Source organism: Uranotaenia lowii, chromosome 3, assembly GCF_029784155.1.
Source record: "Uranotaenia lowii strain MFRU-FL chromosome 3, ASM2978415v1, whole genome shotgun sequence".
Classification (NCBI taxonomy): domain Eukaryota; kingdom Metazoa; phylum Arthropoda; class Insecta; order Diptera; family Culicidae; genus Uranotaenia; species Uranotaenia lowii.
The window spans coordinates 31074240-31101543 of NC_073693.1; the positions used below are offsets into that span (position 1 = coordinate 31074240).

Below are 27304 nucleotides of genomic sequence, written 5' to 3' on the forward strand. Positions count from 1 at the left end.
CGCGTGTGAATGTGCAAAATTTGATTCGGGTTTTTTTTCTTGAATTGTAATTGTGAAAATATGTGATAGAAACCGAGAAAAATCGTTGTTCCGCAGTGATTTCAATACGCGAAAGTGCCGGAAGCTGAAGTGTACTGTATTTTTACTTCCAGGTATGTAATTAATCTTGTAAAATAAAAAGTTGTGCTTCCTGGTTCAAGTTCCATTGAATCCATTTAAATTCTTGTTTTTATTGCTTCATTAAAAAATATCCAAATGATGCTTTGTTTTTCGCTCACAAGTAAAATTATTTACTTATGATGAGATAAAAGGTTGTAGTAAACGCAATTTAACATTTCAATTTCATTCCAATATGTTTAGAAAAACGTGCCTATAAGGTCTCTATAGTTTAGAAAAATAGAAACATGTAAACTGCCGCTGCCGGCAAGTCTGTCCTCTAAGGTGTTGATTTGTCGTGCATTATTTAAATATTTAATTGTGTCATTTACATTCGCTTACCCCTCGGCAATATGGGATAAGCTTTTGCGAACCACCGTTGGTCTCTTTCTTCCTATCCATCACGCTCACACTCTGAAAGCTCACGCTATCGTCATTCGCAAACGTCCGGTGTTCCAAGCAAGTGCTCCGATCGTCAGCGGACTAATATCCGGTAGGTCCTCAAGATTGGGAAAATAAGTAACCGGAGATTTTCCGTATGACCACGAACCAGTATTTTACATGTGGAAGGGCACTTAAGGTTTGCACAGGCAGGCGGTTCGATAGTCGCTCCGTAAGGCAGGGTCCCATTTGGTTCTGTAATGAAGAACTAGGGTTCGAAATAGTTTGTCGCAATATTCCCGCGTTCCGATTCTTGAGATGGCATAATATAAACAAAAAAGCTAAAAACTGTTCCAAAGGCGATTAACAATCGTTTACGAGATTTTCAGTGGTCAATGGACTGCTGACACTACTGTCGGCCACAGTTCGCGATTAATTGGAACAGCCTGTAACGCTCGATAATAGTGATCAAGAAAGCAGAATCAGATCAGAAACTGTTGCACATCCAAGATGCTATGGCTATTAGAATACGACAACTCCTGGTTGGCTCGTCGAATCCGGCAGATGTGGCTCGTGTCGAATCGTCGAATTTGCCTTCGGAAACTCAATGTTGCCTTCGGAAACTGGATTTCATCTGAAGGCTACGAAGAAGGTAACCAGAAGCGATTTCCCGCCTACATGAAAGGCCGCACAATGTACGTAGACCCATTCTTGATGGAACCGATTGCTTCGCCGCATTCGAAAATAACGGATTCTGCCCCCCGTCAATTCAATTCGCAATATGACGCGTATAGGGATCGCCGGTGTTATGTCTGGTGAATCCGACTTTGTAAAATGTTTTTACTCGGCTGGAACACCAGCCAAAGGAAAAATGTCCATGCCCACGAAGCCTTGAGGGCCGAAACGGACTATTATCCTGCATAACCCGGATCTTAACGAGATCGTTTCAAACGGACCCGATTATGGAGACAACTCTGCTCTACAAATAGCTTGTCCTGTGTATTAGAAGCACCATTGTCCAACCGTTGGTCTCTTTCTCTCTTCCTATCCATCACGCTCACACTCTGAAAGCTCACGCTTTCGTCATTCGCAAACGTCCGGTGTTCCAAGCAAGTGCTCCGATCGTCAGCGGACTAATATCCGGTAGGTCCTCAAGATTGGGAAAATAAGTAACCGGAGATTTTCCGTATGACCACGAACCAGTATTTTACATGTCCCATATGCAAAAACAACGAACCGAGAAAAACGGATTTTTATAAACTTTCGTGGATTTCTCGGTTGAAACTTTACCTTTTCTTCTTCTTTCTTCACAGATATTAAGATAAATGTTGTAGAATTTCGTCCAATGTGTTTTTGATTTGGAAGTTGTTGATGCGGAGCAGAAAATAAAGATGGGACAGCCTTGCGAGTATATTTCGCATGCGGATTAAATATACTCGCAAAGCTATTTGGCTTTTCTTTTGTCTGTTGATCATTTGATTCTCTCTATCTGCGCTGTATTATTCACATTACTGGTTGTTTACTGAGAAAAATAAGTTTGAAATGATGTTTATAACATGTTTAGATAGTCAAAGATAAAGAAAGTTTATCGTAAGAATTGATTGGGTCTAAAATGAAATGAATAACAACGTTCCATGAATAAAACAACCTGTACCATCATTTTTTGGAAAGTTTTTCGGTCGGTCATCTTTTTACTATAAGTACCTTCAAATTAAATTAATGCTGAATCAGAAACAGCTAAGTATCTTGGCTGCATATATTTGATGAGAAAAATCAATTCAATATGACTCAAGCGTGTGTTACCAGGTATGCGTATTTTTGTTCATAGATTTTATGAAAGTCCAAGCAGCACGTAACAGCGTGACAAAAACTTAAAAAATATGGCTTTGTAGCTGACTATTTTCCATGTTTTACAAAGAACAATTCAATAAGCTTCATGCGGAATTTAAAAAAAGTTTGATGGAATTTACTCATTAGGCTAAAATTATAGCTTGTAAAAATTATGGAGATTGTTATTTTTAACTTTACTGTACTGTTTTATCTAGTCTAACTTTCGCAATTTCAATGAATGCTTATTTTGTCGCACACATTGTATGAATATTTGTAAAATTAACGTAAATTAGAGGAGCAATTTTGAAGCATTCTGTATAAATAGACATATAGGACAGCTTTGCGGGTATATTTCATATGGGACAGACATAACTTGGTATTTTTCATATATGTTGAGAACAAAGTTATGAAAGTTTTTAGTCTAAATTGAAGAACTAACTGTATTTGAACGATTTTTGAGATAAACTGAAAAATGACGAAAATGCATATGGGACAGTCTTGCGAATAGCGGCAGTACAGATGGCTTGCCAAACCAGATATTTCATCGCGAGCTTTGACAGTTTCATGTGCTTGAAAATATCTGCTACCTTTCACCTTCCTTTTGCCGTATAAAACTCCTGTCCCGGAAGCTGCTTGTAGTCGGGGTGTTTTCGGGATGAATAAGCCACTGTAGCTTAAAATCCCTTGAGAAAAAAAAAAAAAACTGCTTGTAGTCGGCTTTGACGTAGGTTTCGTCGTCCATTACCACGCAGTCAAACTTCGTCAGCATCGCCGTGTACAGCCTCCGGGATTGCGCTTTGGCCGTCGTATTTTGTTTATCATCGCGATTTGGAGTCACTACCTTCTTGTAAGTCGTTAGTCCGGCTCAGTTTTTTGACTCGATGCACGGTTGTAGACGATACACCCAGCTTATTTGCGGCATCTCGGAGAGAGAGGTTAGGGTTTCGCTTGAAACTACCGGCAACTCTCTTTTTCGTCTAAGCGGCTTCCGGTTTTCGATTGCCCCCTTATCCAGACTTCCTGGCTGTCGACAAATGTTCTCCAAACACTTTAATTACATTTGTAACGGTTGATTTGGAGACTTTTAGCAATTTTGCCAGCTTTGCGTGCGAGTAGCTCGGATTTTCGCGATGCGTGAGCAAAATTTTGATACGCTGCTCTTCTTCCTTGGACGGCATTTTGACAACTGAACAGTGAATTCCAAAATCAAAATAGGAGCAACATTCTACACACACACACACACACCTTCAAAATGAGGGGTGTTCAGGTTTTTTAAATGCAAAATTGAAAGAAATACGTCAAGTTGATATTGACCAAATTTTGACCGTATCACCCTTTACAACTTTGTTTCAAAAACAGCGAACCATTTTATCCAATCTACAACATGTCAGGTTCAAAAAACGGTTTTTTCAAGAAATTTTTTTTTATTTGACTGTAACTCCTGAGGGTGATGTGATAGGACTTTAATATATTCAACAAACTTATGTATTTTGATCAGATAAACAACTTTGTCCAAGACAGCCCTGATTTGAAAAACATAAAAGGTATTAAATTTATCTCGCTATCGGTGGGCCCCTCGGCAAAAATTTTGATACTAGAATATGCTCTATATAAAATTGAACAATGTTGCTGAAGACGCAAGACTGTGCTATGTAATCTGTAAGAAAATTTTGATTAAGATTTGGCTATGCATTAAATATTCAAATTTTAAATTACATTAAGCAATGAAATTAAGGATTCAATATTAAACTTATGGAGGAGATGGATTTTAAATAATTTTTTTCTAAGTATTTTTTTTTTTCAACATTGTTTTTTTTAATGTGGTGATTCCTTATTTTCTACTTAAAAATGCATAACTTAAACTCGTCCGATGTTTTAACATATTTATCTGGATCGGAAAAATTGCACATTATATCTGGGAAAACCGAGGATTTGCTCATGGCAATTCGCTGACCACCCTGGGTTTAGCATAAAGCTTGCCAGAATGTTTTTCAAGAGTAACCGGGCTATTTTATCTAAAAACCTGGCACAATCCGGTCAATTGAACTAAAAATTTTGAACGTATTATCAGGGTAATATTCTAGCAAATTTGCACTAAGCAGTTATTCAATTGGATTTAAGGCTTCCAAAAAAACCGTGTATGTTTATTTTAATAAAACTTACTCAAATAATTTTGTTTTTGTACGCAAAAATCAATAACTATGATTTTCTAAAACCAAAAAAAAAATCCGGTTATTTTTCAACAAATCCGATCAACCGGGCCGAACCCAACCCAAGATTTTTTTTTTCAAGAAGCTCCTTATATTGAAAACCAAAAAAAGCGACCATCCCCGTACAAAACTTGGAAAAAATCCCGCGTATTCTTGTTTTTCAAATTTCCGGGCGTTTGAAATTTTGAAAAATCAGTCCTTATTTGACACTCCCTAATATAAGATAATAATAATAATTTTGTAAGGAATTCCTTACTTTTGAAAGTATGTTAAAATTTTGTGTACCTACAAAAATTCGACATTACATTGATTTGTGTCGTTATGTAAAAAATTTACTTAGTTTGATTAAAACCATTCGAAAATTATTTGAGGCATTTTATACTCTACAATTTTTGTATGAAAATATCCCTTCTTAAAAGTGGGACAAATTCCCAGCTTCATGTTTCGATTAAATCGTGACATTAAAATGTTTACTCCATTCTTTTTTTTAGGTTTGTAGCTATTTCGATATTGACACAACAAGTTTAGCCAGCACCGGGTTTATTTAATAAATCCTTATTTGAAGCACATCTACATTTTTCAATATTCATTATCAATATTTTAAACCGAAATAAAAATCAAAACATGTAAACCGAGAATCGTTGAAAATCGTTATCGGCGTTCTTTTCATATTTTATGGAAAATCGCGAAGCGTATTGTGTGCTATGATTTATTTGACGACCGTCAAAAATGTTAACCCTTTCCTTCCCACGAGGTTTTTCACGTTTTAAAAATAGTAATATTGATTAACAACTTAAGTTCTAGAACGAAAGATGCATTATTTTAGTCTACTTTTATGATCCAGTTGATAAATTTGAGTTTTGAGGTGGATCATATATGCTCCATTGGGAAGATAACAACACAGAGGGTGCAAATGAAGAATAAGAAATAGCGGCCAAAATACGAGAATTTCATCACCTTTTTGATCACAAACTAAAACGATCCTATTTTGTGAAATATTTCTTGGGTATGACCAGCTCTCAAAAGTCAATCTATTGAAATTTTTGAAATTTTCAGTTTTGCTTTGAACAATGGCCGCCATGACACTTTTCACCAGAGAAACAAAACATGCCGTTTTTCGAAAAAAAATCACGAGCTTTTGCAAATACTTTGAGACATGTGGTCATTTCAGTAGATGAAATACCTATCCTGAAGAGAAAAAACTTTTGACGGAATGATTTTCATGAGTATTGATAAAAAACTTAGCAAGATGAAAAGTACCTTATGTTCCCAGTGTATCACCTGTGATCCACTTTACTTATTCGAAAATTTATATGTTTTAGTAGAAATCCAAGCAAACCATCATTTGATTTTGCTTACACAAGCAATTTTCTGCACGTCAGTATTTTTATTTGAGAATAATTATGAAAACATGTGAAGTTATTGAACATCAAATGACGACTTGATTTAAATTTCAAAAAAATCCAACTTTTGCGCAGCTTTTGATCTGCCGTGCAAAAACTAGTGAATCGATTTTCTTCAAATTTTGTGCAATGATTCATCATTCATATTTGCACATTCGATGAGTGTTGATCCAAAGCGCCCTGATCAAATGCGAGCTATGCGAAGTTGTGGATCACCTGTGCTACCATGGGAAGGAAAGGGTTAACGAGTTTCAACATTGATGATAGACTCTTGGAATCGTTATAGCAAATTTTCAGTTTCTGTCAAGAATCAAAGGTCCAGTTCAAGGTGTGACAAGGCTTCAAAGGACCTCAAGTTATCTGTACTGATACAAAATTAGTCCTCTGTGTAAAATAAGTAATGTGTCATCATCCTTATCCGCCCATTAAATGTGGGCGTCGGTGTCTCCACTAGTGATAATTGGGAGAAAATAAAAACTTCGGAGAAGAAATTTTTTAAACAGGTTATCTGTTACTGTTATAGATGAAAAAAAGTCGAAAAGGATGAGATGTGTGCCAAAAAATGACAAACTACCATTTTTTTCTGTTCCATGATTGATGATCGAAGAAATTGAAAGAATTTTCTCTTTGAACGAAATTGATACCTAATTATCGAGGTGTGTGGGGGAAACAAAATCAAAACCGAAACAGTACTACCGGTCCCTTATCATCGTCGCCATCCGTCGATTCAATCATTCCGCGATCCCAACCAAAACAGAAACAAAAAAAACGCCAGCAGAGTGATACAACAACAACAACAGTAGACGATTCGCGTCGTGCTGGAGTGCATAAAAATGAGACCCCCAGTCGTGGGCCCTCGACAGTCGGTGGAGTCGCGTGAACTGGACCAGATCAATCGTTTTTCTCAGTTCCGTCCTGTGGATTCGGATTTTTTTTCTCTCTTCTGGGTGCCTTTCTATTACCAAGCCGCACCCCCACCTTAAGTGATTGTGCGACGAAGTCAAAGACGATAGGGGCTGTTTATCCAGTTGTTGCAACCTACGCAACGTGTTAAAACTGATTGGCTGCTCTACGGTTTTGCGAATTTGACGCAGAAAGAGATTTTGTGGATCATATTTGGGCCGGAAAGATCCTGACCTTTCGGGAGCTGTTTGGTAAGTTCAGTTGCGATGATAAATTATCTAGTTAAAGCCTAAGGTTGACCTAGTTTGTTTATACAGTTTTTAAAGTAGTGCGGAAATACAGAAAAAATCTGGGTTCAGTAACCTTTGGCAACTAGGTTCTTCACATTTTTTCCTGATTTTGTTTGATGAGATTTGTACGGCTTTTGTAAAAGTGAAATATTTTACTAACTCTACATTGTGACACTGATCTCACGCAAAGAAAAGTCGACGAACGAACTTTGACGTGTTCGAAGACTAAGTTTAACAGGTTCAAGGATAAAATTATATGTTTGTAACATCTCGATAAATGTTCTCGTTAGTTAGTGTAAACATGTGTGCATTGTATAAACTTAAAGGTTATAAGATATTACAACCAAGAAACAACTATGTCTACTCGTCGACATTTTGAAGTTTGGCGCGAATGTGCTTTGTTTTTAAAAATAGAAGTTAGAGAAAGTGTGGTTTTTTAATAACGACATTCAGAAATTTAATCGATCCATCTCTTGAGTTTTGTACCTCATATGGCTATTCTCTTTTGAATGGAATTTTGTTTTTGAATTTAAGCTACGGATATTGTTTGAGGAATTCGTTCTGTTTTTCCGAAATCATTTTCCTCATATAATGTTCAACTCATAAATTTTCGATCGAATAAATAATTGGAAAGAATGGGGTCAACTTGGCTGGTTAAATGGATCGGAACTTATCTTTGAGGCAGAATTGCATCCGTAAGACAGGGTCACATCAAATCTTAGAACTTCACTTTTTCTCTTTGACCCTCCCCAGGGGAATCATGTGGGTTCATTACTGTTCAATGAATTTATAAGCGATTTTCTGTCAACTGTCAACTGTGTCAAACGAAGCATTGCAGGGCATTACCATTCTCAAAGCACTGCACTGTTTGCTTGTACATTGCGGCATGGAGTTCAACATCGAAGCTTAGTCAGAAAACTGCGTGAGTTATCCGTCGAGTTTTGAGCCACTAAGCCACGACAACGAAAGACATCCATTACCTATTTGACTTATCTTGTAAATTTTTAAAGCAAGTTTTGTTTGTATTGAATTGAGTTACCAAAGACCGTGAAAAAATCAAGAAATTTGAATTACACTTTATTTTTATCGAAATCCAAGCCTTAATAAGCCTGGATAAGGACGGAGGCATCTTGGCAGACAATCGTGAGGTGATCAAAAGGTGGAAGCAACATTTCGATGAACACCTGAACGGCGCACATGCAGGAGACCAAGATGGTGGTGGAAGGTACATCTCCGGCGTAGCCATCGACGTAGAGGAGCCACTCCCAACAATGAGTGAAGTTAAGGAAGCCATTTCCCAGCTGAATTACAACAAATCGGCTGGGGATGATGGTATCGCAGCAGAACTCATCAAAATGGGCCCGGACAAGTTGGCCGATTGCCTACATCGGCTGATGGTCCGGATCTGGGACACAGAACAGCTACCGGAAAAGTGGAAGAAAGGGATAATATGCCCCATCCACAGGAAGGGCGACAAATTGGACTGCGCGAACTACAATGCCGCCTCATGCCGTCCTACAAAATGTTGTACTTCGCCGCCTAACAGATTCGTGGGAAGTCATCAGACCGGCTTCATGGAGGGACGGTTTACTACGGACCAGATCTTCACATTACGGCAAACCAATAACATCTATTCGACCTAGCATAGCATTAGCCTCTGGCTGGATAACCCATTTGGTCGGCTGTATGACTCAGCCTCTTCAGTCTTGTACACCACATAACGCCAAAGTGAATTACCATCATCTCATCGATGCCTAGGTTCAGGCGAGCCCTGTCGTAGCAGCGATGCCTAACCACTATGGTAAGCTGCAGCGATAGACAGCATCCATATGAGCTCCGTTACATAGAAGTCATCCTATATTCGCGCTCCGTTCATCAGGTTCAGCTTGACCCACACAAGTTTAAAGCTTGCTTAAGGTAGATTTTAAACAAAACAGGCAAATGCTGTATTTCAGTTGTTTATTATTGAATTCAAGATCTTTTTATACATTATACATTTCGAAGGAATTCTAGAATTTTTCCTGTAACACGGCTCATAAAGCGGCGCACACCTTCTTCGTTCATCGTTTTAGATATCTTATTCCACCAGGTCTTCATCTGATTGTTGTCTTTGACAACCTTTCCCTTTGCTTTGAGTCTCATCTTCATGGCTGCCTAGTATTTCTCAATAGGGCTGAACTGGGGGCAGTTGGGTGGGTTAAGGTTTTTCGGAACAAACTGGACCTCTTTCTCTGCATACCATTCTTGAACGACTTTGCTGTAATGACAGCTTGCCAAATCTGGCCAATACATTACGGGTTGGTCGTGGGATCGAATGAACTGCAAAAGTCGTTTTTCGTATTTCTGATTTTTTATTTATAAGTTCTTGTATAGAACACAGATTTTTAAATATATTTTTCATGTTGGGTAGAGAACGGTTACGCCGTAGCTCGGTTGAATCCTGAGCGTAAAAGTTGTCACCACATGTCCAGAGGGGACGAGGTCTAAGCCCTCGGATCCCTGGTCGTTTCTCTGGGGATCAGTGAGGGTGGGTACACATGACCTTCTTTTGCTGGCTAGCTCGATCTTGATCTCGCGAAGGACCTCAAGGTCGACTTTGTGCCTACTTTGGGACTCCCAAGACTCGGATGTGATTGTGTTCGAAAAAAGTACAATTTAATAGATTTAAGTGCATGGTTTATTTCGTGTTATAATTCTGTGTGATGTGTGAGATGTGTATGTGTGTGTATTTTGTGTGTGGCGATACGCTCACCGTTTTGTGCAGGCCTGCGGCGTCGGATTCTTGGAGATTGCTTGGTGGATGGCTGGAGGTTGTTTGGGACTGGTTGTGGCTTGAGTGAAGCTGACCAATGATGTTGACCAACGTAATAGGCGTTACTTGGCGGGAAATTCCCATACGTTAAGCTAGGCCGGCTTGTTGGGTTCTTTCGGGGTGATTTGGCACGATTGGAGTCGAGCAAGTGCTGCACCACGTGCCGCGGGGCTAACAACCCCCGAGGACACGTCGAGTGGACCGTTCTGGTTACCGGGGCAAGCAAGTCGGTTTCGGGACACAATTATCGATGTCCGTGTTCTTATTTTCGGCACAAGTTACGATCCGGGCTACTTTTCTTGCCCAAAAACTTTTAACCGGCACTCCGCGAGTCACAAAGCGTCTACAAGTTGGCAACGGGCGCATGCGAGGCGTTCAGCGCGAAGTTACCACCCGAAAGAGAACTTCGTGCAGTTTCCTCCTTCTGACAAGCCCTCCGTTTTTTTAATTCATCCACTGAACTGGAATTCGCTATATTGTGTGATGTTATATTTATGCGTGATGTTATACTTGTCATGTCTTAACCTAACCCTGTTACTTAGCCATTTTTATGGCTAATTTGAAATAAATTGCCTAACTTAAATACCCATCACGATAAGTAATTAAATTAAACAACTAACATTGAAAAAAAAACAAAATCTAACATGCAACAAGACAAATGTTACAAACGGTAACTAAGTGCAGTTTCAGTTCGAAGTTTCACAAGTCCATGCCCGAGTTTTAGCCGTCGATTGTTGCCGCTCATCGTGGTTTGCGAAGTTCTGTACCTTGTATCACCTTGTATGTATGTAGTCCTCTGCTCTGCTCTCTTCTTTGCATTCTGGAAGTAGCTCTGCGACATGCTGATCGTTTTAGCCAAATCACGGCTTGAGACGTTGGGATTTGCTCTCCGTCTTTTTGTTCTCCGGTTCCGGTTTTCTTCCAGGTCCTTTGCCGTGGTCAACCGCTCCTGGAGCCGCTTCAACACTCTAACACCCTGGAGGCGGTTGACTGGTGAATGTTCAAAATTTTTCCCAACAGCCGGTGCGACAGGTCAGGAAATTCCAGGTGTTTGGAAAGAATTTGACTTGCGAAGAGCAGCGTATCAAAATTTTGCTCGCGCATCGCGAAAATCCGAGCTACTCGCACGCAAAGCTGGCAAAATCGCTGAAAGTTGCCAAATCAACCGTTACAAATGTAATTAAAGTGTTTGGGGAACGTTTGTCGACAGCCAGGAAGTCTGGATCGGGGGGAAATCGAAAACCGGAAGCCGCTGAGACGACAAAGAGAGTTGCCGGTAGTTTCAAGCGAAACCCTAACCTCTCTCTCCGAGATGCCGCAAATATGCCGGGTTTATCGTCTACAACCGTGCATCGAGCCCAAAAACGAGCCGGACTAACGACTTACAAGAAGGTAGTGACTCCAAATCGCGATGATAAACTAAATACGACGGCCAAAGCGCGATCCCGGAGGCTGTACACGACGATGCTGACGAAGTTTGACTGCGTGGTAATGGACGACGAAACCTACGTCAAAGCAGACTACAAGCAGCTTCCGGGACAGGAGTTTTATACGGCAAAAGGAAGGGGAAAGGTAGCAGATATTTTCAAGCACATGAAACTGTCAAAGATCGCGAAGAAATATCTGGTTTGGCAAGCCATCTGTACCTGTGGCTTGAAAAGCAGCATTTTCATAGCTTCCGGGACTGTCAACCAAGAAATTTACGTGAAAGAGTGTTTGAATAAACGTCTGCTGCCCTTCCTGAAGAAACACGGTTGTTCTGTACTGTTTTGGCCGGATTTGGCATCTTGCCATTACGGTAAAAAGGCCATGGAGTGGTGCGCCGCCAACAACGTGCAGGTGGTTCTCAAGGACAAGAACCCTCCCAACACGCCAGAGCTCCGCCCAATTGAGAAATTCTGGGCTATTGTCAAGCAGAACCTAAAGAGGACCAAAAAAACTGCTAAGGACGAGCAGCAGTTCAAGGCAAACTGGCTTTCTGCGGCGAAGAAGGTGGACAAGGTGGCTATACAAAATCTGATGGCAGGGGTTAAGCGTAAGGCCCGGTAATTCGGATTTGGAAAAGCGGAAGCCTAACTGAATATGGTTCCTGAATTTTATACTAATTAAACTTGAAAAAGAAATTTAATTTGATTTTTTAAATAAACGATTTCACCGATTTACACGCGTTTTTCCTTGATCAAATTTTGACCGTATCACCCTTTAAATTCGCAAACGATTGTAAATAAAGTTTTAAGTCAACGTCATTTCTGCATTTATTGTTCCAACTATTGTCGCACGGTCAACATAGCTCCAGCACGCATTTTTATTATCCATTAAACTCATTACTCATTCACAACCAATATCACTATACTACTTAACGATAGTGGGTGCACAAGCTGCCCAATCTCGAACGGCTTCGGCGAAAGTGAGCTGGAAATATGATTCGCAGCAGAACTCGGTGACGGTCTCTTATTAATTATTATATCACAGATACTGTACCGTTTATCAACAAAAGAGCGACATGATTTTACTTGCTGTTTATGCATTTTGACTTTTTGATGGCAACGACAAAGGGAGGCGCGGCGTCAATCAGACTCGGATTGACAGTTGAGTTATTAAAAAGTGTTATTTTTTCTGTTGGAAGTCTACATTCCCATAACATCTTATGTCATATCGATAATATTGGTTGTTTTTTGGGAGTTTTTATCTCTTTTTCTTGTTTTATTGTCCCCCAACACAGATTCCAGTTACTCCTGATTGCTTCCAGCAGCCCTGAGGCTCGTGGGGGATCGCGCGGTTCGGAAAGATGAAGCTTGCTGTGGCAGGATGCTTGGCCGCGTTTCTGATTGCCTCTTTCGGTTCCATTCAGGCGGCCGAATCGACTGAGTAAGTTCAATTGATACTTTTTTATATTATCGCTTTTTATGCCAACATCAATGTAGTTACTCTGGATTTTTGGTAGCATAATTTTACGAGGTGATGGTTTCGGTGATAGGGAATGCACTGTTTTGTTCTATCCATTTGTGTGAATTATATCATCAGTTTATGTGAGTCAGTAAGTGTAAGATTTTTATGGACGTAGGCTTATGTCTTATCTTGGACCTAAGAATTAAGATATTTCAGCATTTTCTACTCCGAGATGTTCATACATTTTTCAATAAAAGAATCGATCAAACGCATTTTCTTACGCTTAAAACGAATGTTTAATTGATGCCTTGTTTAAGAGGTTTTATTTTTTTTTGTCAATTTTTGTAATTTTTTTTAGAATATCAACATCGATTTATGGTTGAAAATATATTTATTAAAAGCCATCGTTTCCTAGCTTATTTTTATAAGTGGTATGCTCATTTTATCATTATTACTCTATAGTTCAAAACTTAACTTCACAATTCTTAAAATATATCTTATTTTTTTTTTTATTCAAATGAATCTTTATTAAGGCCTTATACTTTTACAAGTTTAAATGGGCCGGGGGTCAATAATATAAACTTAATGAAGTGGGGGAGAAAGGATGGGAGGTTAGGATTTAGGAAGGGAGGAGGAATGAGGATACATTTTATTGCGATTTGCGCTCCGTGAACGGGTCAGAATAGAACAGTTGTTCCCAACTGTGTGAAGATGTTCATCTTCCACATTTCCGATCGGCACGGGAGGGGGTGGCTGGGAAGTGATTCTCTTCCTAGGGGGGGAATCAGATTCCAACACGGGGCTTGGCTTTGTGGTGGCTGCGGTGACGTGATCTCTTTTCGGTAATTGTTTAGTTGTTTCCTTCTGCTGTTGGTGGTCTTCTTTTTGGTTCGTTTCTTCCTGTTGATGCGGCTTCTGATCTGGTTGTTTGGTACGGTTCATGTTGTGCGCCTGGATTTGTCGCTTAACGACATCGGCATACGTCGAGTTAGAGCTGTTTTCTTCCAATTTTTTACGTGCGGCTGTTAGTGTTATTCCCTGTTCAGTTTTGAGCTTTAGGGCTGCGGATTCAAAAATCCATATTGGGCAAGATCTATCTGTTGGCGAGTGATTTTGCTTGCAATTGTGGCAGTATTTAACTTTGGCAGTACAAGTCGCACTTGCGTGGTTACATGAGCAGATAATACATGCTGTTTTATTCTGGCATTTGACTTTAGGGTGGCCGTAAGTTAAGCACTGACGACACAACATCGGTTGGGGATAGTAGGGTCTGGTTCGGACTCGCAACAAACCGAAATTTATGAATTCCGGAACGACGGTACAATTGATTGTTAACACGAGAGTTGGTGTGTTAACAATACCAGTTGCATTCTTCTTTGTGATACGACGAACATTTGTGATTTTTTGGGGAGCAAGCTCAACCTCTAACTCTTTTTCTGTCATATCGTCCACCTCATTGCAAAACACTACAAACTTTCGAGAATTCAGCTCCGGATGGCGACCAATTTCAACTGGTGTACCATCTTTCAAAGCATTTAAGGTAAATAGCTTCCTACCTTGATCTTTGCTTCGAATTTTGATGACATACCAAGATTTTCTCCTCTCGTAGTAGCCTCCTTCCACCTTTCCTGCATACTCCTCAACCGACTTCCCAATAACAAAAGGGTTCTTGGGAAGTGTGTGGCCTGGTTTAGCACGTAAATACATATAGTAAAGCCGTCCTCGCAGGTTTTCTGTGTCCATCCACTCGGGGATGGTCCGACCAGGATTGTCACCTGGTGAAGGACTCATCATAACTTCACTAACTCACGCATTGAATTAAAAAAAAAACTATTGCCTTTTGGATTCGGAACAAGCACACTCTTCAAAATGCGACTGATCGTCTCGAAGGCAGAGAGTGAACTGCCTTAAAATATATCTGTTGATGAGAAAAAATAACTTTAAATTGGATGATATGATGAAATATGACCCAAATATTTTCGATTGTCATTTTTGTAGGAAACCCTCTCTCCCGATTGGAAAGTCAACCCCTCTTGCATTTTTTTCCCTTTCTTTCCGGCATACGTAATGGCTATTTGCAGATTGAACGAAAGTTTCCTTCTATTCTACATTTCTACTACCTACCTAACTAATAGGATTAGTCAATTAGTCAGTCATGCCTCAGTCCAAACCTTTCGGGCAAACAACCCGAGTGCTCTTATCATTTCAAATAGTCAATAGAGACAGAGTGGTTCTCTTTAAACCTTTGATGATCCGTCACAATGGATAGTTTGCGATAATCGCTCCGGGGATAAGAGGCCGCCTCCGTATTAGATAATCTGGAGCTACCGTCACTTGTCGGTGTAGATTGCTTTCTTTAGTTGCGATTCATAGGGCATTGCTGAAGGATCTTGGTCGAAATTTTCAGCTGAAGCTAACGTCATGAAAGTTAAGCAAGACTCCATCTGGCTGCAAGCATTGTTGGTAGCAAGTTTTGGAGGAATCGTCATCACCGGGATATTTGTTGCAGTCAATGGAAGGCAGTATAACTACGTTGAAAGGTTTGTGTGAAAAATTATTGAACAAAATGCTGGCGAATGTCTCAAATATTGTGTTGTGACTTCCATTCTTGAAAAAATATGTACATACAGCGTATGTTCCTGTATATAGTCAACGTTAAGTGCTAAAAATAGAATGCCTCAGCGATGTAAAATTGCATATCATGAAACTACTTCTACCCATGCTTGGCAAAAGTCATCGTCATGAGGCGTGAAGCTGTGACTGTGAAGCCTCTTAGTCCGTCAAACTCAATTGACTGTTCCTTAACGACCAGTCACTTCGTTTGCCAGTCATTCATTCCCCAGTCATTTGAAGCTAAAAGAATTTCCTAGTCAAGCAATCGCATTCAAGCGACCGATGACGAAAAAGAAATGCATTTATTATTATTGTTGCTCCTGCCAGCAAGCTCCTTTTCAGTTTTTTATTGCTATTGTTGCTCTCTGCCAGCAAGTCGTTCAATTAGTTGTACCTGCCGTCAGCAGCCGATCGAAGTGTGAAAAGATTTGCCAGTCACTCTCAGGAGAAATTTTGACCTTGTGTAGGAGCTTCGCCAGTCGATGATGGAGAAATGTTGATTGTTGTCGTGTTTTATCCGTCATGCGAGTAGTGAAGCTCCGTCAATTGAGAACAGTGCCAGTCGTTTGATGAAACAAAACTAGTCGGGTCAAGCGTGACGGGCGAAATTTGCCATCACTGCTTCTACCTACTTCATACAAAGAAGACTGCTTGCTCATAATGCACTTACCTACCTACCTAAGGGTCCAGCGCCGATTGACCGGCGCATAGGGCTGAGATAAAAGATCTCCACTGCTGGCGATCCGGAGCCAGCGTCTTCACTTGCTGCCAGCCAAGGTTCTCGTCAACTGTGCGAATTTCAGCGGCTAAACTACGCCGCCACGAGCTTTTGGGCCTGCCTCTTCTTCGATGCCCATCTGGATTCCAGTCAAGCGCCTCTCTGCAAATCTCGTTTTCATCTCTTCGCAGCGTGTGCCCAATCCATCTCCACTTACGTTCCCGAATCTCGATTTCTAGCGCCTTTTGATGACACCGGCGATGAAGTTCAACGTTTGAGATCCAGTTGCCAGGCCACCAAGCGCGGATGATGTTCCGCAGGCAGCGATTCACAAAAACTTGCAGTTTTCGCGTCGTCACCGCATATGTGCACCAAGTTTCTCACCCGTATAGCAATACGGATTTGACGTTTGAGTTGAAGATTCGGATCTTAGTTCGTAGAGAGATCTGGCGTGACCGCCAGATGTTTCGGAGACTCGCAAACGCAAATCGGGCTTTTCTGATCCGGGTTTCGATGTCCTTCTTGGTACCACCATCAGGCGTAATCTGGCTACCAAGATACTGGAAGCACTCCACTGTCTCAACCTGTTGTCCAGCTACCACGAAATTGGAACGATTTTCTGTATTGATTTCCATCGACTTGGTCTTTCCGACATTGATTTTGAGACCTGCTGCCTTGGAGCTTTCGGTGAGGTCGTCGAGTTTGCTCTGCATGTCTTGTTGTGTTTGGGCGAGCAAAACAATATCATCTGCCAGGTCAAGGTCGTTCAGTTGCTCAATGGTTGAAGGATTCCACGGCAATCCTCGGTTTGGTCTACAGTCAATCGATCCAGTCAAGATCTCATCCATTACGATGAGAAAAAGCAGCGGTGACAAAATACATCCTTGTCTCACTCCAGCAGTTACCGGGATTGGTTCGGACAAGACACCGTCGTGCAAGACCTTGCACGAAAATGCCTCGTACTGTGCTTCGATGAGATGGACTAGTTTCTCTGGGACCCCTCGTCGTCTAAGAGCAGCCCAGATGTTTTCGTGGTTCAGTCGGTCAAATGCTTTTTCGAAATCAACGAACACCAGCAGAAGAGAGTCCTGGAATTCGTTGATTTGTTCCAGTATTATTCGTAGCGTTGTGATGTGGTCCACACATGATCGTCCGGATCGGAATCCAGCTTGTTGCCGTCGGAGTGTAGCGTCGATTTTCTCCTGGATCCTGTTCAGGATCACTTTGCAGAGTACTTTAAGGGTTGTACAGATCAAAGTTATGCCACGCCAGTTACCGCACTCTGTTAGGTCTCCTTTCTTTGGGACCTTTACGAGGATACCCTGCATCCAGTCGGCCGGGAATGTTGCAGTGTCCCAAATGTCAGCGAAAAGACGGTGCAACATTTGTGCTGACAAGGCAGGGTCGGCTTTGAGCATTTCAGCAGGAATGCAATCGATTCCAGGCGCTTTGTTGGATTTCATGTCCTTGATTGCCGCTTCTATTTCAGCCAGCGTGGGCGCTTCCGAGTTGACGCCATTAATGCGACTTACTGTGGGCGCCTCGAGCTGCGGGTTCTGTTGGCCATTGCTATTTGTAACTCGGGAAAGTTGATCAAAATGCTCAGTCCAACGCTTGAGCTGATCTGTTCGATCTGTCAGCAGCTGACCTGCTCGGTTTTTCAGCGGCATTCTTGCATTAGTCCTTGCACCACTAAGGCGGCGAGAAATATCATATAATAATCGGATATCTCCAATGGCGGCGGCTCTTTCTCCCTCTTCGGCTAGGGAGTTTGTCCAGGCTCTCTTGTCTCGTCTACAAGCTCGTTTAACTGCCTTTTCCAGCTCCGCATATCGTAAGCGGGCGGCTGCTTTGGCTGACCCGGTACATGCCTGCTCAATTCCGACTTTCGCCTTTCTCCGATCATCGATCATCCTCCAGGTTTCATCCGACATCCATTCACTTCGTCTTCCACAAACTTTACCGAGAGTACCATGGCTCGTCGTGATAAAGGCATTCTTGATTCCACACCACTGTTCTTCGACTGTTCCGTCTGTCGGCAGCTCCGAGGCTCGGGATTCTAGCTGTTCAACGTATGCCCTTTTCACCTCTGGATTCTCCAACCGGCGGACGTCGTATCGACACCCGACTTTCTCCTCGCGCCGTTGGACACGCGCAACTCTCAGTCGTATCTCGCCAAGGACGAGGTGATGGTCAGATGCAATGTCTGCGCTTCGTTTGTTGCGGACATCAAGGAGGCTCCTTCTCCATTTTCGGCTGATGCAGATGTGGTCAATTTGATTTTCTGTTCGGCCATCTCGGGATACCCAAGTGACCTTATGTGCTGGTCGATGGGGGAAGAGCGATCCACCGATCACCATGTTGTTGTTGCCACAAAATTCTACAAACAGCTCTCCGTTTTCGCTCATCTGTCCTAGGCCATGGCGCCCCATGATGCGCTCAAAGTCCTGATTATCGGAGCCAATCTTTGCGTTGAAGTCGCCTAAGTGGATTTGAATGTCACCCTTCGGAATTCTCTCAACCACGCTGTTCAATTGACTGTAAAACTGCTCTTTCTCCTGCAAATCGGCAACGTCAGTTGGCGCATAACACTGGACCATTGTAAGGTTTCTAACCCGTGTTCTGAATCTGGCTACGATTATTCTTTCGTTTATCGGTTCCCATCTTATGAGGGCCGCATGGGCCTGCGGGCTTAACAGGAAACCAACTCCTCGTTCCCGAGTAGCATGTTCTCCTCGTATGCCAGAGTAAAGCAGTACTTGCCCGGACTGTGTGTTGTGTTCTCCAGTGTTAGGCCAACGGACTTCGCTCAGTCCCAATATCTCTAGCTTGAGGCGGCTAGCTTCTCTAGCAAGTTGAGCTAGCTTTCCTGGCTGGGCAAGGGTCAAAACATTCCAAGTTCCAATTCTAGTCCGTGTTTTCATGCTAAAAGTCGTTGCCAAAGTTCCAATTCGGTTATTTCTTCTCTCAGTTTCTGTAACAATATAAGGTATCAGGAGCAGTAGGTTGTTAGCCTAAAGTCCCTATCCCGCGATGGGGCTGCCATCTTGGACTTAGCTGGCGGGAGCCGCATTTCATAAATTCAGCCGCTTGCTGCAAGACAGACGCTGTTTGAGCCGCCCCTGACCTGGAGAACAGACGCTCGGTTGTTGTTGCACGCCGCCCCTGACCTGGGGAACAGACGCGTGCGGCCACCTTCTCAGTCTGCATGCGACCAAAGCATCCACCGGGGTTGGGTACCCGATCTCCGCTTAGGTTACTCGCATCCCAGCCGGCACCACGGGGAGGTAGAGATAGGAGTTGTGAATAAGAGGTGATATGACCACTATGGGGTCTCGTGTTGCACATTATCCACCGTTTACCAGTCATAATGCACTTGGTTAACCAAATTGTTTCAGTGCATGCTCTCAATGTTCCATATTGGCTGGATTAAGGTTACCAAGAAAACTTGTTATAAATACCATACATGGAAAGATGATAAACTGTTTTAGTGCATATTTCGAGATCTCTGAAAGTAAATCCCAAAGAATAAAAGGTCACAAAAACAACAAGACAAAACAATTCTCAGCCCTAGACAAGATCTCACCTATTAATTCAGAAAATTGATTTCCATAAGAACGGTATGAAGACTGATAAGTATTATTCTGATTATTAAAAAAAATATATATATTTACAATATTTTCTTCCCTAAGCACCGCTTCCACTCAATGTTTTATTTTATGTTCATCGACAACTCAGATGACAAATTTGGTGAGTATCTGCTCAAAACTCCAGAATGTCAAAGCTCTCTGAGTTGGGTTGTTCATCTTAGCCATCTTCATACCAGATTTCACCTAAATATAGCTCATCGATAGAACTTATTGCGACTCTGAGCCAAGGCACCAAACTCATGTGCAATACCTAGATAGGTTTTCGCAAATGACACATGAACTGCACTTTGAAAGACAGCTTCTAGAAGCCGCGGAATCGATTCGAAGTTTGTTTTGGAGACGAACGCAGCGAAATCGAAGAGCGTTAGACTAAAGTTGGGCGGTATCTTTTCGCCTTCCATGGCGACCGTCGGAAATTCCTGTTTTTTTCTCATTTGATCATTCCTGTTTTTTAGTTTACAATTTTTCTTCCTTGAGATATCCTGGGATAGAGCAAAGAAGCTCTTCCCGCAGAAGAAAAAATGAAGAAAGGATCATGGTTTCTCTGACTTACGAGCTTCGCTTAAAAGAGCCTAGAAGAGAGTAATGTCTAATGAGATATCATCATCGAATATAATTGGCGTGGTTTTACGATTCTTACGAATTTCAATTCAGAGATTCACTCATACACGTCTGTTGCTCACAAGAATAGATAAATGACTGACTTTGTTTTGTTTGTTTTGCCTAGTGTTGCCAAAATCACAAACGTTGCCATATAAATTTATTTTATTCTATTTATCTTCAGTGTAGCCGAATACAACTATTGTTTTAATAAATTTTTATTAAATTTGATTTGTTTTCTGCATATCCTTCAGCTCATCTCCAAAAAGCTTTCCAAATCTTAAAATTTTATTTATGTTCTGCATATTCTTCATAAGCTGCATTAAAAATCTGTGCTTCCTAAGCCAATCCGCCTTTTTCCACCGAAAGGTCAAATCAAAACTAACAATCAGCAGCAGCAACTTTAGAGTCTGCGTTTCCTAAGCCAATTCCTTCTTTATCCACCGGAAGGCCAAATTAAAACAATTAATCCTCAGCAGCAGCATTCAAAATATGCACTTCCTAAGCCGATCCGTCTTTTCCCACCAGAAGGTCAAATCAAAACAATCAGCAGAAGCCGCATTAAAAATCTGCGCTTCCTAAGCCAATTCCGTCTTAATCCACTCGAAGGCCAAATCAAAACAAACAATCAGCAGCAGCAGCCTTAAAAATCTGCGCCTGCTAAGCCAATCCGTCTTTTCCAGTCGAAAGTCCAAATCACAACAAACAATCGGCTGCAGCAGCCTTCAAATTCTGCACTTCCCAAGCCAATTCCTTCTTTATCCACCGGAAGGTCAAATCAAAATGAACAATCAGCAGCCTTAAAAATCTGTGTTTCCTATACCAATCCATCTTTCTCTACAGGAGAAGGCCAAATCGAAACAAACAATCAGCAGCAGCAGCCTTCAAAATCTGCACTTCCTAAGCCAATTCCTTCTTTATCCACCGGAAGGCCAAATCAAAACAAACAATCAGCAGCAGCAGCCTTAAAAATCTGCGCCTGCTAAGCCAATCCGTCTTTTTCAACCAAAAAGCCAAATCACAACAAAAAATCAGCAGCCTTAAAAATCTGCGCTTTTTAAGCCAATTCCTTCTTTATCCACCAGGCAAAATCGAAACAAACATTCAGCAACAACAGTCCCAAAAATATGCGCTTCCTAAGCCAATCCGTCTTTTTCCACCGGAAAGCCAAATCGAAAAAAAACAATCAGCTGCAGCAGCCTTTAAACTCTGCGCCTGCTAAGCCAATCCATCTTTTCCAACTGAAGGTCAAATCATAACAAACAATCAACAGCAGCAGCTTTCAAAATCTGCGCTTCCTAAGCCAATCCGTCTTTTTCCACCAGAAAGCCAAATCGAAAAAAAAACAATCAGCAGCAGCAGCCTTTAAAATGTGCGCTTGCTAAGCCAATCCGTCTTTTCCAACCGGAAGGCTAAATCACAACAAGCAATCAACAGCAGCAGCCTTCAAAATCTGCGCTTCCTAAGCCAATCCGTCTTATTCCAGGGACCGAATGAAAAACTTTTTTTTTCGTAGCAACAGCCTTAAAAATCTTCGCTTCCTGTGTCAATCCGTCTTATTTGTTGTTATGCCTGATGTTGCCATAGAACATGTATTTTATTTTATTTATATTCAGCGTTGCCAAATACAACGTATTTTATTTTATTTTTATTAAATTTGATATATTTTCTGTGTATTCTTCATCTTATCTCTACACACAAAACTTTCGAGGCTCCACTTAGCAAAAATGAGCTGTTACTTTCCATTAGCAAAAATTTTTTTTTACTGTCGAGTTAGCACTTTCCCAAATTGTCGTGACTTTTGCTCAATTTGAGTAAAATTAACCAAAATACTACTAATTTTAGCATTTATAGTAGCATGGACTCAAACTTTTAGCCTGTGCCCAAACCGCGTTCTTTAAGTGCTCAAATTTTAGAAAGGCGACACAGGCGGGAACCTGTTAGATTATTCTTGTTTTCATTTTGCACCACGCGCGGGTAAAACATTTTTGTTCTGCTCCTCAGTTTTTCGTCGTTTGGTTAGAATTTGGATTAGGTAAGTAGTACTGGTAGTACATACAATACTGGTAGATGCAATTAAAAGGAAAAATAGAGAAAATTTAGAAAGCTTCCGATACCTTCAATTCATGCAGATCCTCAAATCGGCATCGACTAATCAGGTTTCCGAACTTTTCCAGGATCAACAGCATCTCGTGGGAGGGAATGCTGCAGAAGTAGCCATTCTTCCTCAAGCGGAACGGTTACCGGTTCGGTAACTAGTGGAAAAATAGCGGAATCCTAACGCTGCACATACCGGTACGCGATACCGAGAAAGGAGGAGAAATGGTGAAGCGCAAAACCGAACCCGGAAGCAGCAGTAGTGGTTCCGCCGGGTTATGTGTGTTGTTGACCTGTTTGGTGGTCAGTGTTTTTACTATCAGGTAACAAAAAAATAGACTGTCTAGCTATTATAGTTTTATTTTTATTCTTCTAAATATGAAATGCACTAAACTTAATTATTTCTGTTTTTCAGATTTCAGTGGTGAAGATTTAATAGAACGCGATGATGCAATACACTTTTGGAAACCCGCAGAGTGATGCGAACGATAATAAAAAAGAAGATTAAAAAAAATCAAATCTCACTTTTTAATTTTTTGAAAATGTAAACCCTTCATTAAAAATAATTTAATTTTAGATTTCACTCAAATTCGAGCAAACGTTAGAAAAATAAATTTTGCTAAAATTTTAGCAAATAAAGGTTTTTGTTTGCTTGAAAATTAGTAAACATTCAGTCAGGACACATTTTGTTATTTTGCTAAAATTTTAGTAAAAATAAATTGCTAAATTGATTGCTAAGATTTTAGCTGGTCAAATTTGAGCAAAATTTTGCTAATTTTCGGCCTCGGAAATTTTGTGTGTACACTGTAAATTTTTGCCTCGATTTCCAGCAAAAAAAATTGCTGGAAACGTTCAGCAATCCAAATTTTTGCTGGAAACCAGCAATCGGTTTTCGAATTGCTGGATTTTTCAGCATTCGGTTATGTGCTTGTCATTTTTGCTGAAAAATCAGCAATCGGTTTTCAAATTGCTGGACTTTCCAGCAATTGATCTAGTTTGCTGGAAAATCAGCAATCGAGTTGTCAATTTGGAGTTTGTTTTGGTTTCGTACGCTGAAGTAAGGTGAGATTCTATTTTACGAATTTAGGTTAAATTAATATAATTATTTTATTTTCCTCTATATTCTAGCAATCAGGCATCAAGTCAAGGGTAAGTTTTTATTGTACAGGTAGATATTCCATAGAAGATACTAATCAAAACTATTTTTACAGGTGGCGGATGATCAACATTTTGGCACAAAGCGGCCACCCCAGAGCCGGTGTTAGAAAGTTGTGAAAAAAAAAAAGTTTTTTTTGGAAAATAAATTAATCCCTAATTGAAAATGGGAGAAAATAATTGTTTTTATTGCTTATTATATGCACAGCCAATATTAAACTTTAATTTTACATTGAAATATAAATTTCATACTAAATACTGCCGGTTGTGTTGAAAGAAATAGCTGGTTTCCAGCAATCTGGATTGCTGATTTTCCAGCAATTTGAATTGCTGGAAACCAGCATTAACGTTTGCTGTTTTTTCCAGCAATTTAAATTGCTGGAAATTTTGCTGGAAAGTCAGCGGGACAAAAACCAGCAAAATTTTGCTGGTTTCCAGCAAAAAAAAATTTGCTGTGTACAATATCCTTTATTAAGACAGTGACAATTTCAAAATGGGTCGTTTTTTTCGTCATGGACTCAGGAAAACGTTTATGGCTTTTTTAAGTTTTTTTTAAGTTTGAATGTAAAATTCTCTTCCGGATCCCATTTGTTGCTACCGACAGCATACCGACACAAAAATCAAAATCCGCATTAAGAAAGTGTTTGACAAATTCAGCTAGATTTCGTGGTTTTAAATTGCTAATCTCATCTATGCGTTTTGCGACTTGAAATTTGGCTGGCTGCTTATTTGATGTGCCGTCATCATAACATTTGCCTATTCCTTAAGAAAATGTTCTTACAATGCATACCCTTGAGATTTTGTCGACTGTACACAATTTGCATGATTCAGGCTTCTTGAAACACTGCACGCCTTCCAGTAATTTGCTGAATTTTCTAAAACACGAGATATCTCTTGTCTTGTTCTCTATTACATGTAGAAAAATAACTCAGAAAATATATATTTAGCGATGAAATGATACTGTACAAAATCAAACCGAATTTGTATGATTTGGTGATTGATTCCTCACGGTTCTCAGTGTGTTTGGATGATCCCAGATTTCCAGTCATTTCTTCTTGTTAAAAAGTGTTGACCAGGATGATTCAACGATCATCCAAAATAACGATGTAATTGTAATAGAATGGAAATCGTGCACAGAAATTTAAGCGCGCTAGCATGCTGTATACGGTGACTTTTCGACTGGCATGGCGACCGTGAAAAATTGTTCCGTAAGAATCTCGGTTCTCGTTCTGCATATTCTTATGAACCAAGTACCAGATAATGTATGACCTCTTACAAGAAGGGATTCAAAATAGCTGTAGCAATCACTGCAGATTACAAACGTCGCCATTAACTATTTAAATGGCAGGTTTAAAAAGCACAGTTGCGTTGAGCACTGTTTTATAAAATACATTTTTTAAGGATACTCACTACACAGGTAGGTATATACTTTCGTTCTATAATATCGAATAAAAAGTTCTATTTATGCTTCAGTTTTATTAATAGTCGATTCATTTTGCTTTTTTTGTGGTGGTTAGTATTTTGTCTCATCATTTGAATGGTATGGTACTTTGCATTTTTTGTATTACTCGTGAATCTTTTGACCGAGATTCTCTTCTTCCTTCCCATCCCCTTTCGGAACAGTTCGGACGAAGCCGTTTGGAGCTACCAGTGCGTCGATAGTCGATGCAAAAAGATAGCCATAGACCCGTTCGATAAGGACGCCCGAGCCAATGCCGTAAGTCTGCAGGTGTGCCGGTTGGTTTGCGATGGCGCTTTTGGAACCGTTTGGCCTCGTCCAACTGGGGACTTCCGGCTGGGAAACAATTTAGTTCATGTGGATCTCAACGGGATCGAGTTCCAGTGGGACAAACAGCATGCGACGCTGCGCAGCCAGTGGGATGTCTCGGCAGAGCGATTCCGAGGGCAGCTGAATCGGAAAGCTGGAGGTGAAGTGTTTAAGGTCGGCGGTCGTCGAATGACTGTAAAGATTGCGGTTGATTCGGATTCACTCGTTTTGAATCACAAAACTGACGAGAGCTACCGGCTTGTGATTAAAACTACCGCTGATTCAAATGTTATGGTTGAAATTTATGCCCCAACGTACTTCGGAGCTCGACACGGCGTAGAAACGTTGTCGCAACTGGTAGTTTTTGACGATATCCGCAACGAATTGCAGGTACTGGTTGACGTAGAACTTCAAGATAAACCGGTGTATCCACACCGAGGATTTTCGTTGGACACATCAAGAAACTACGTAGAGCTTTCGGCAATCAGAAGAACCATCGATGCTTTGGCAATGGTAAAAATGAATGCTTTCCATTGGCACATCACGGATTCTCAAAGCTTCCCACTGGTCATTGAATCGCATCCAACTCTTCACAAGTACGGAGCGTACTCTCGCAGAAACATTTATACCGCTCAAGATGTCCGAGACCTGGTTGAATACTCCTTGGCTCGTGGTATTCGTATTATTCCCGAACTAGACGCACCGGCCCATGTAGGTGAAGGCTGGGAAAAGCTGAACGTCACCAGTTGTTTCAACTTCCAGCCGTGGTCCAAGTTCTGCGTCGAACCACCTTGCGGACAGTTGGACCCAACCAAGGACAAGGTGTACGACATACTCGATGACATTTACCGGGAAATGAACGCAATGTTCTATCATTCGGACGTATTTCACATGGGAGGAGATGAGGTGTCCATCAGCTGTTGGAATTCGAGCGTAGAAATCCAACAATGGATGAAGTCTCAAGGCTGGGGCTTGGAAGAATCCGATTTCTACAAGCTGTGGAACTATTTCCAGACCAATGCCCTGTCGCGATTGGACAAATCCCTTAAGGACAACCGACCCATCCTTCTGTGGACTAGTCACTTGACTGAGGAGCCTTACGTCGACCAATATCTGAACAAAGATCGTTACATCATCCAAATCTGGACGACAGGCGATGATCCCAAAATCACCAAACTACTTCAGAAAGGCTACCAGCTGATCATCTCCAACTACGATGCTCTCTATCTCGATTGCGGATTTGCCGGGTGGGTCAACGGGGGCAACAACTGGTGCTCGCCGTACATCGGCTGGCAGAAAGTCTACAACAATGATCTCAAATCCATCGGCGGCAATCGCGCGTCGCAAATTCTGGGTGCCGAGGCTGCCCTCTGGTTGGAACAGGCCGACCACCACTCGCTGGACTCTCGCAACTGGCCCCGCATCAGTGCCCTGGCCGAACGACTCTGGACCGATCCTAGGGAAAGCTGGGAGGCCGCCGACTCCCGGATGTTGATCCACCGGGAACGACTGATAGAGAATGGAATCGCCGCCGAAAGCCTGCAGCCCATTTGGTGTCTGCAGAACGAAGGCGAGTGTCCGATACAGAAGGTTTAAGAGGAAGGTTAAGATAAACCGTTGAAAGAAATTCCTAGTGATAGCGATAGAATTTTGAGATTAAGGTAACATGAACTAGACTCAATTCGTTATTGAAAATAAAACTTTTTTTTATTATATGAATTTTTAAACGTTTGACCTAATCCGAACAATTCACGTGTAGAGTTAGGAATCACAGGAACGGAGCAACATTTTTGAGAGTTTGCGATGACAGGATGGTTTTTTAAATACAA

General features: G+C 41.2%; 2 protein-coding genes across 5 annotated transcripts; both read left to right on the forward strand.

Annotated features, from left to right (window-relative positions):
• Nucleotides 1–27194, forward strand: LOC129751000 (chitooligosaccharidolytic beta-N-acetylglucosaminidase-like). Of its 3 annotated transcripts, none has more exons than XM_055746232.1 (3): nucleotides 1–152; nucleotides 12708–12853; nucleotides 25331–27194. In XM_055746232.1, the coding sequence occupies exons 2-3, from the start codon at nucleotides 12774–12776 to the stop codon at nucleotides 27069–27071; spliced, it is 1821 nt and encodes a 606-aa protein (XP_055602207.1). In that variant the 5' UTR covers nucleotides 1–152; nucleotides 12708–12773; the 3' UTR covers nucleotides 27072–27194. The 3 variants fall into 3 exon arrangements, with proteins under 3 accessions (XP_055602207.1, XP_055602206.1, XP_055602205.1); XM_055746231.1 differs by lacking the exon at nucleotides 1–152 and adding an exon at nucleotides 6839–7134; XM_055746230.1 differs by lacking the exons at nucleotides 1–152; nucleotides 12708–12853 and adding an exon at nucleotides 15059–15414.
• LOC129751001 (uncharacterized) lies at nucleotides 15421–25323 on the forward strand. 2 transcript variants are annotated; one of them, XM_055746235.1, is made up of 3 exons: nucleotides 15421–22490; nucleotides 22633–22875; nucleotides 22968–25323. In XM_055746235.1, the coding sequence occupies exon 1, from the start codon at nucleotides 16512–16514 to the stop codon at nucleotides 17796–17798; it is 1287 nt and encodes a 428-aa protein (XP_055602210.1). In that variant the 5' UTR covers nucleotides 15421–16511; the 3' UTR covers nucleotides 17799–22490; nucleotides 22633–22875; nucleotides 22968–25323. The 2 variants fall into 2 exon arrangements, with proteins under 2 accessions (XP_055602210.1, XP_055602209.1); XM_055746234.1 differs by having other exon boundaries at nucleotides 22633–25323.
• Nucleotides 27195–27304: the final 110 nt, after the last annotated feature.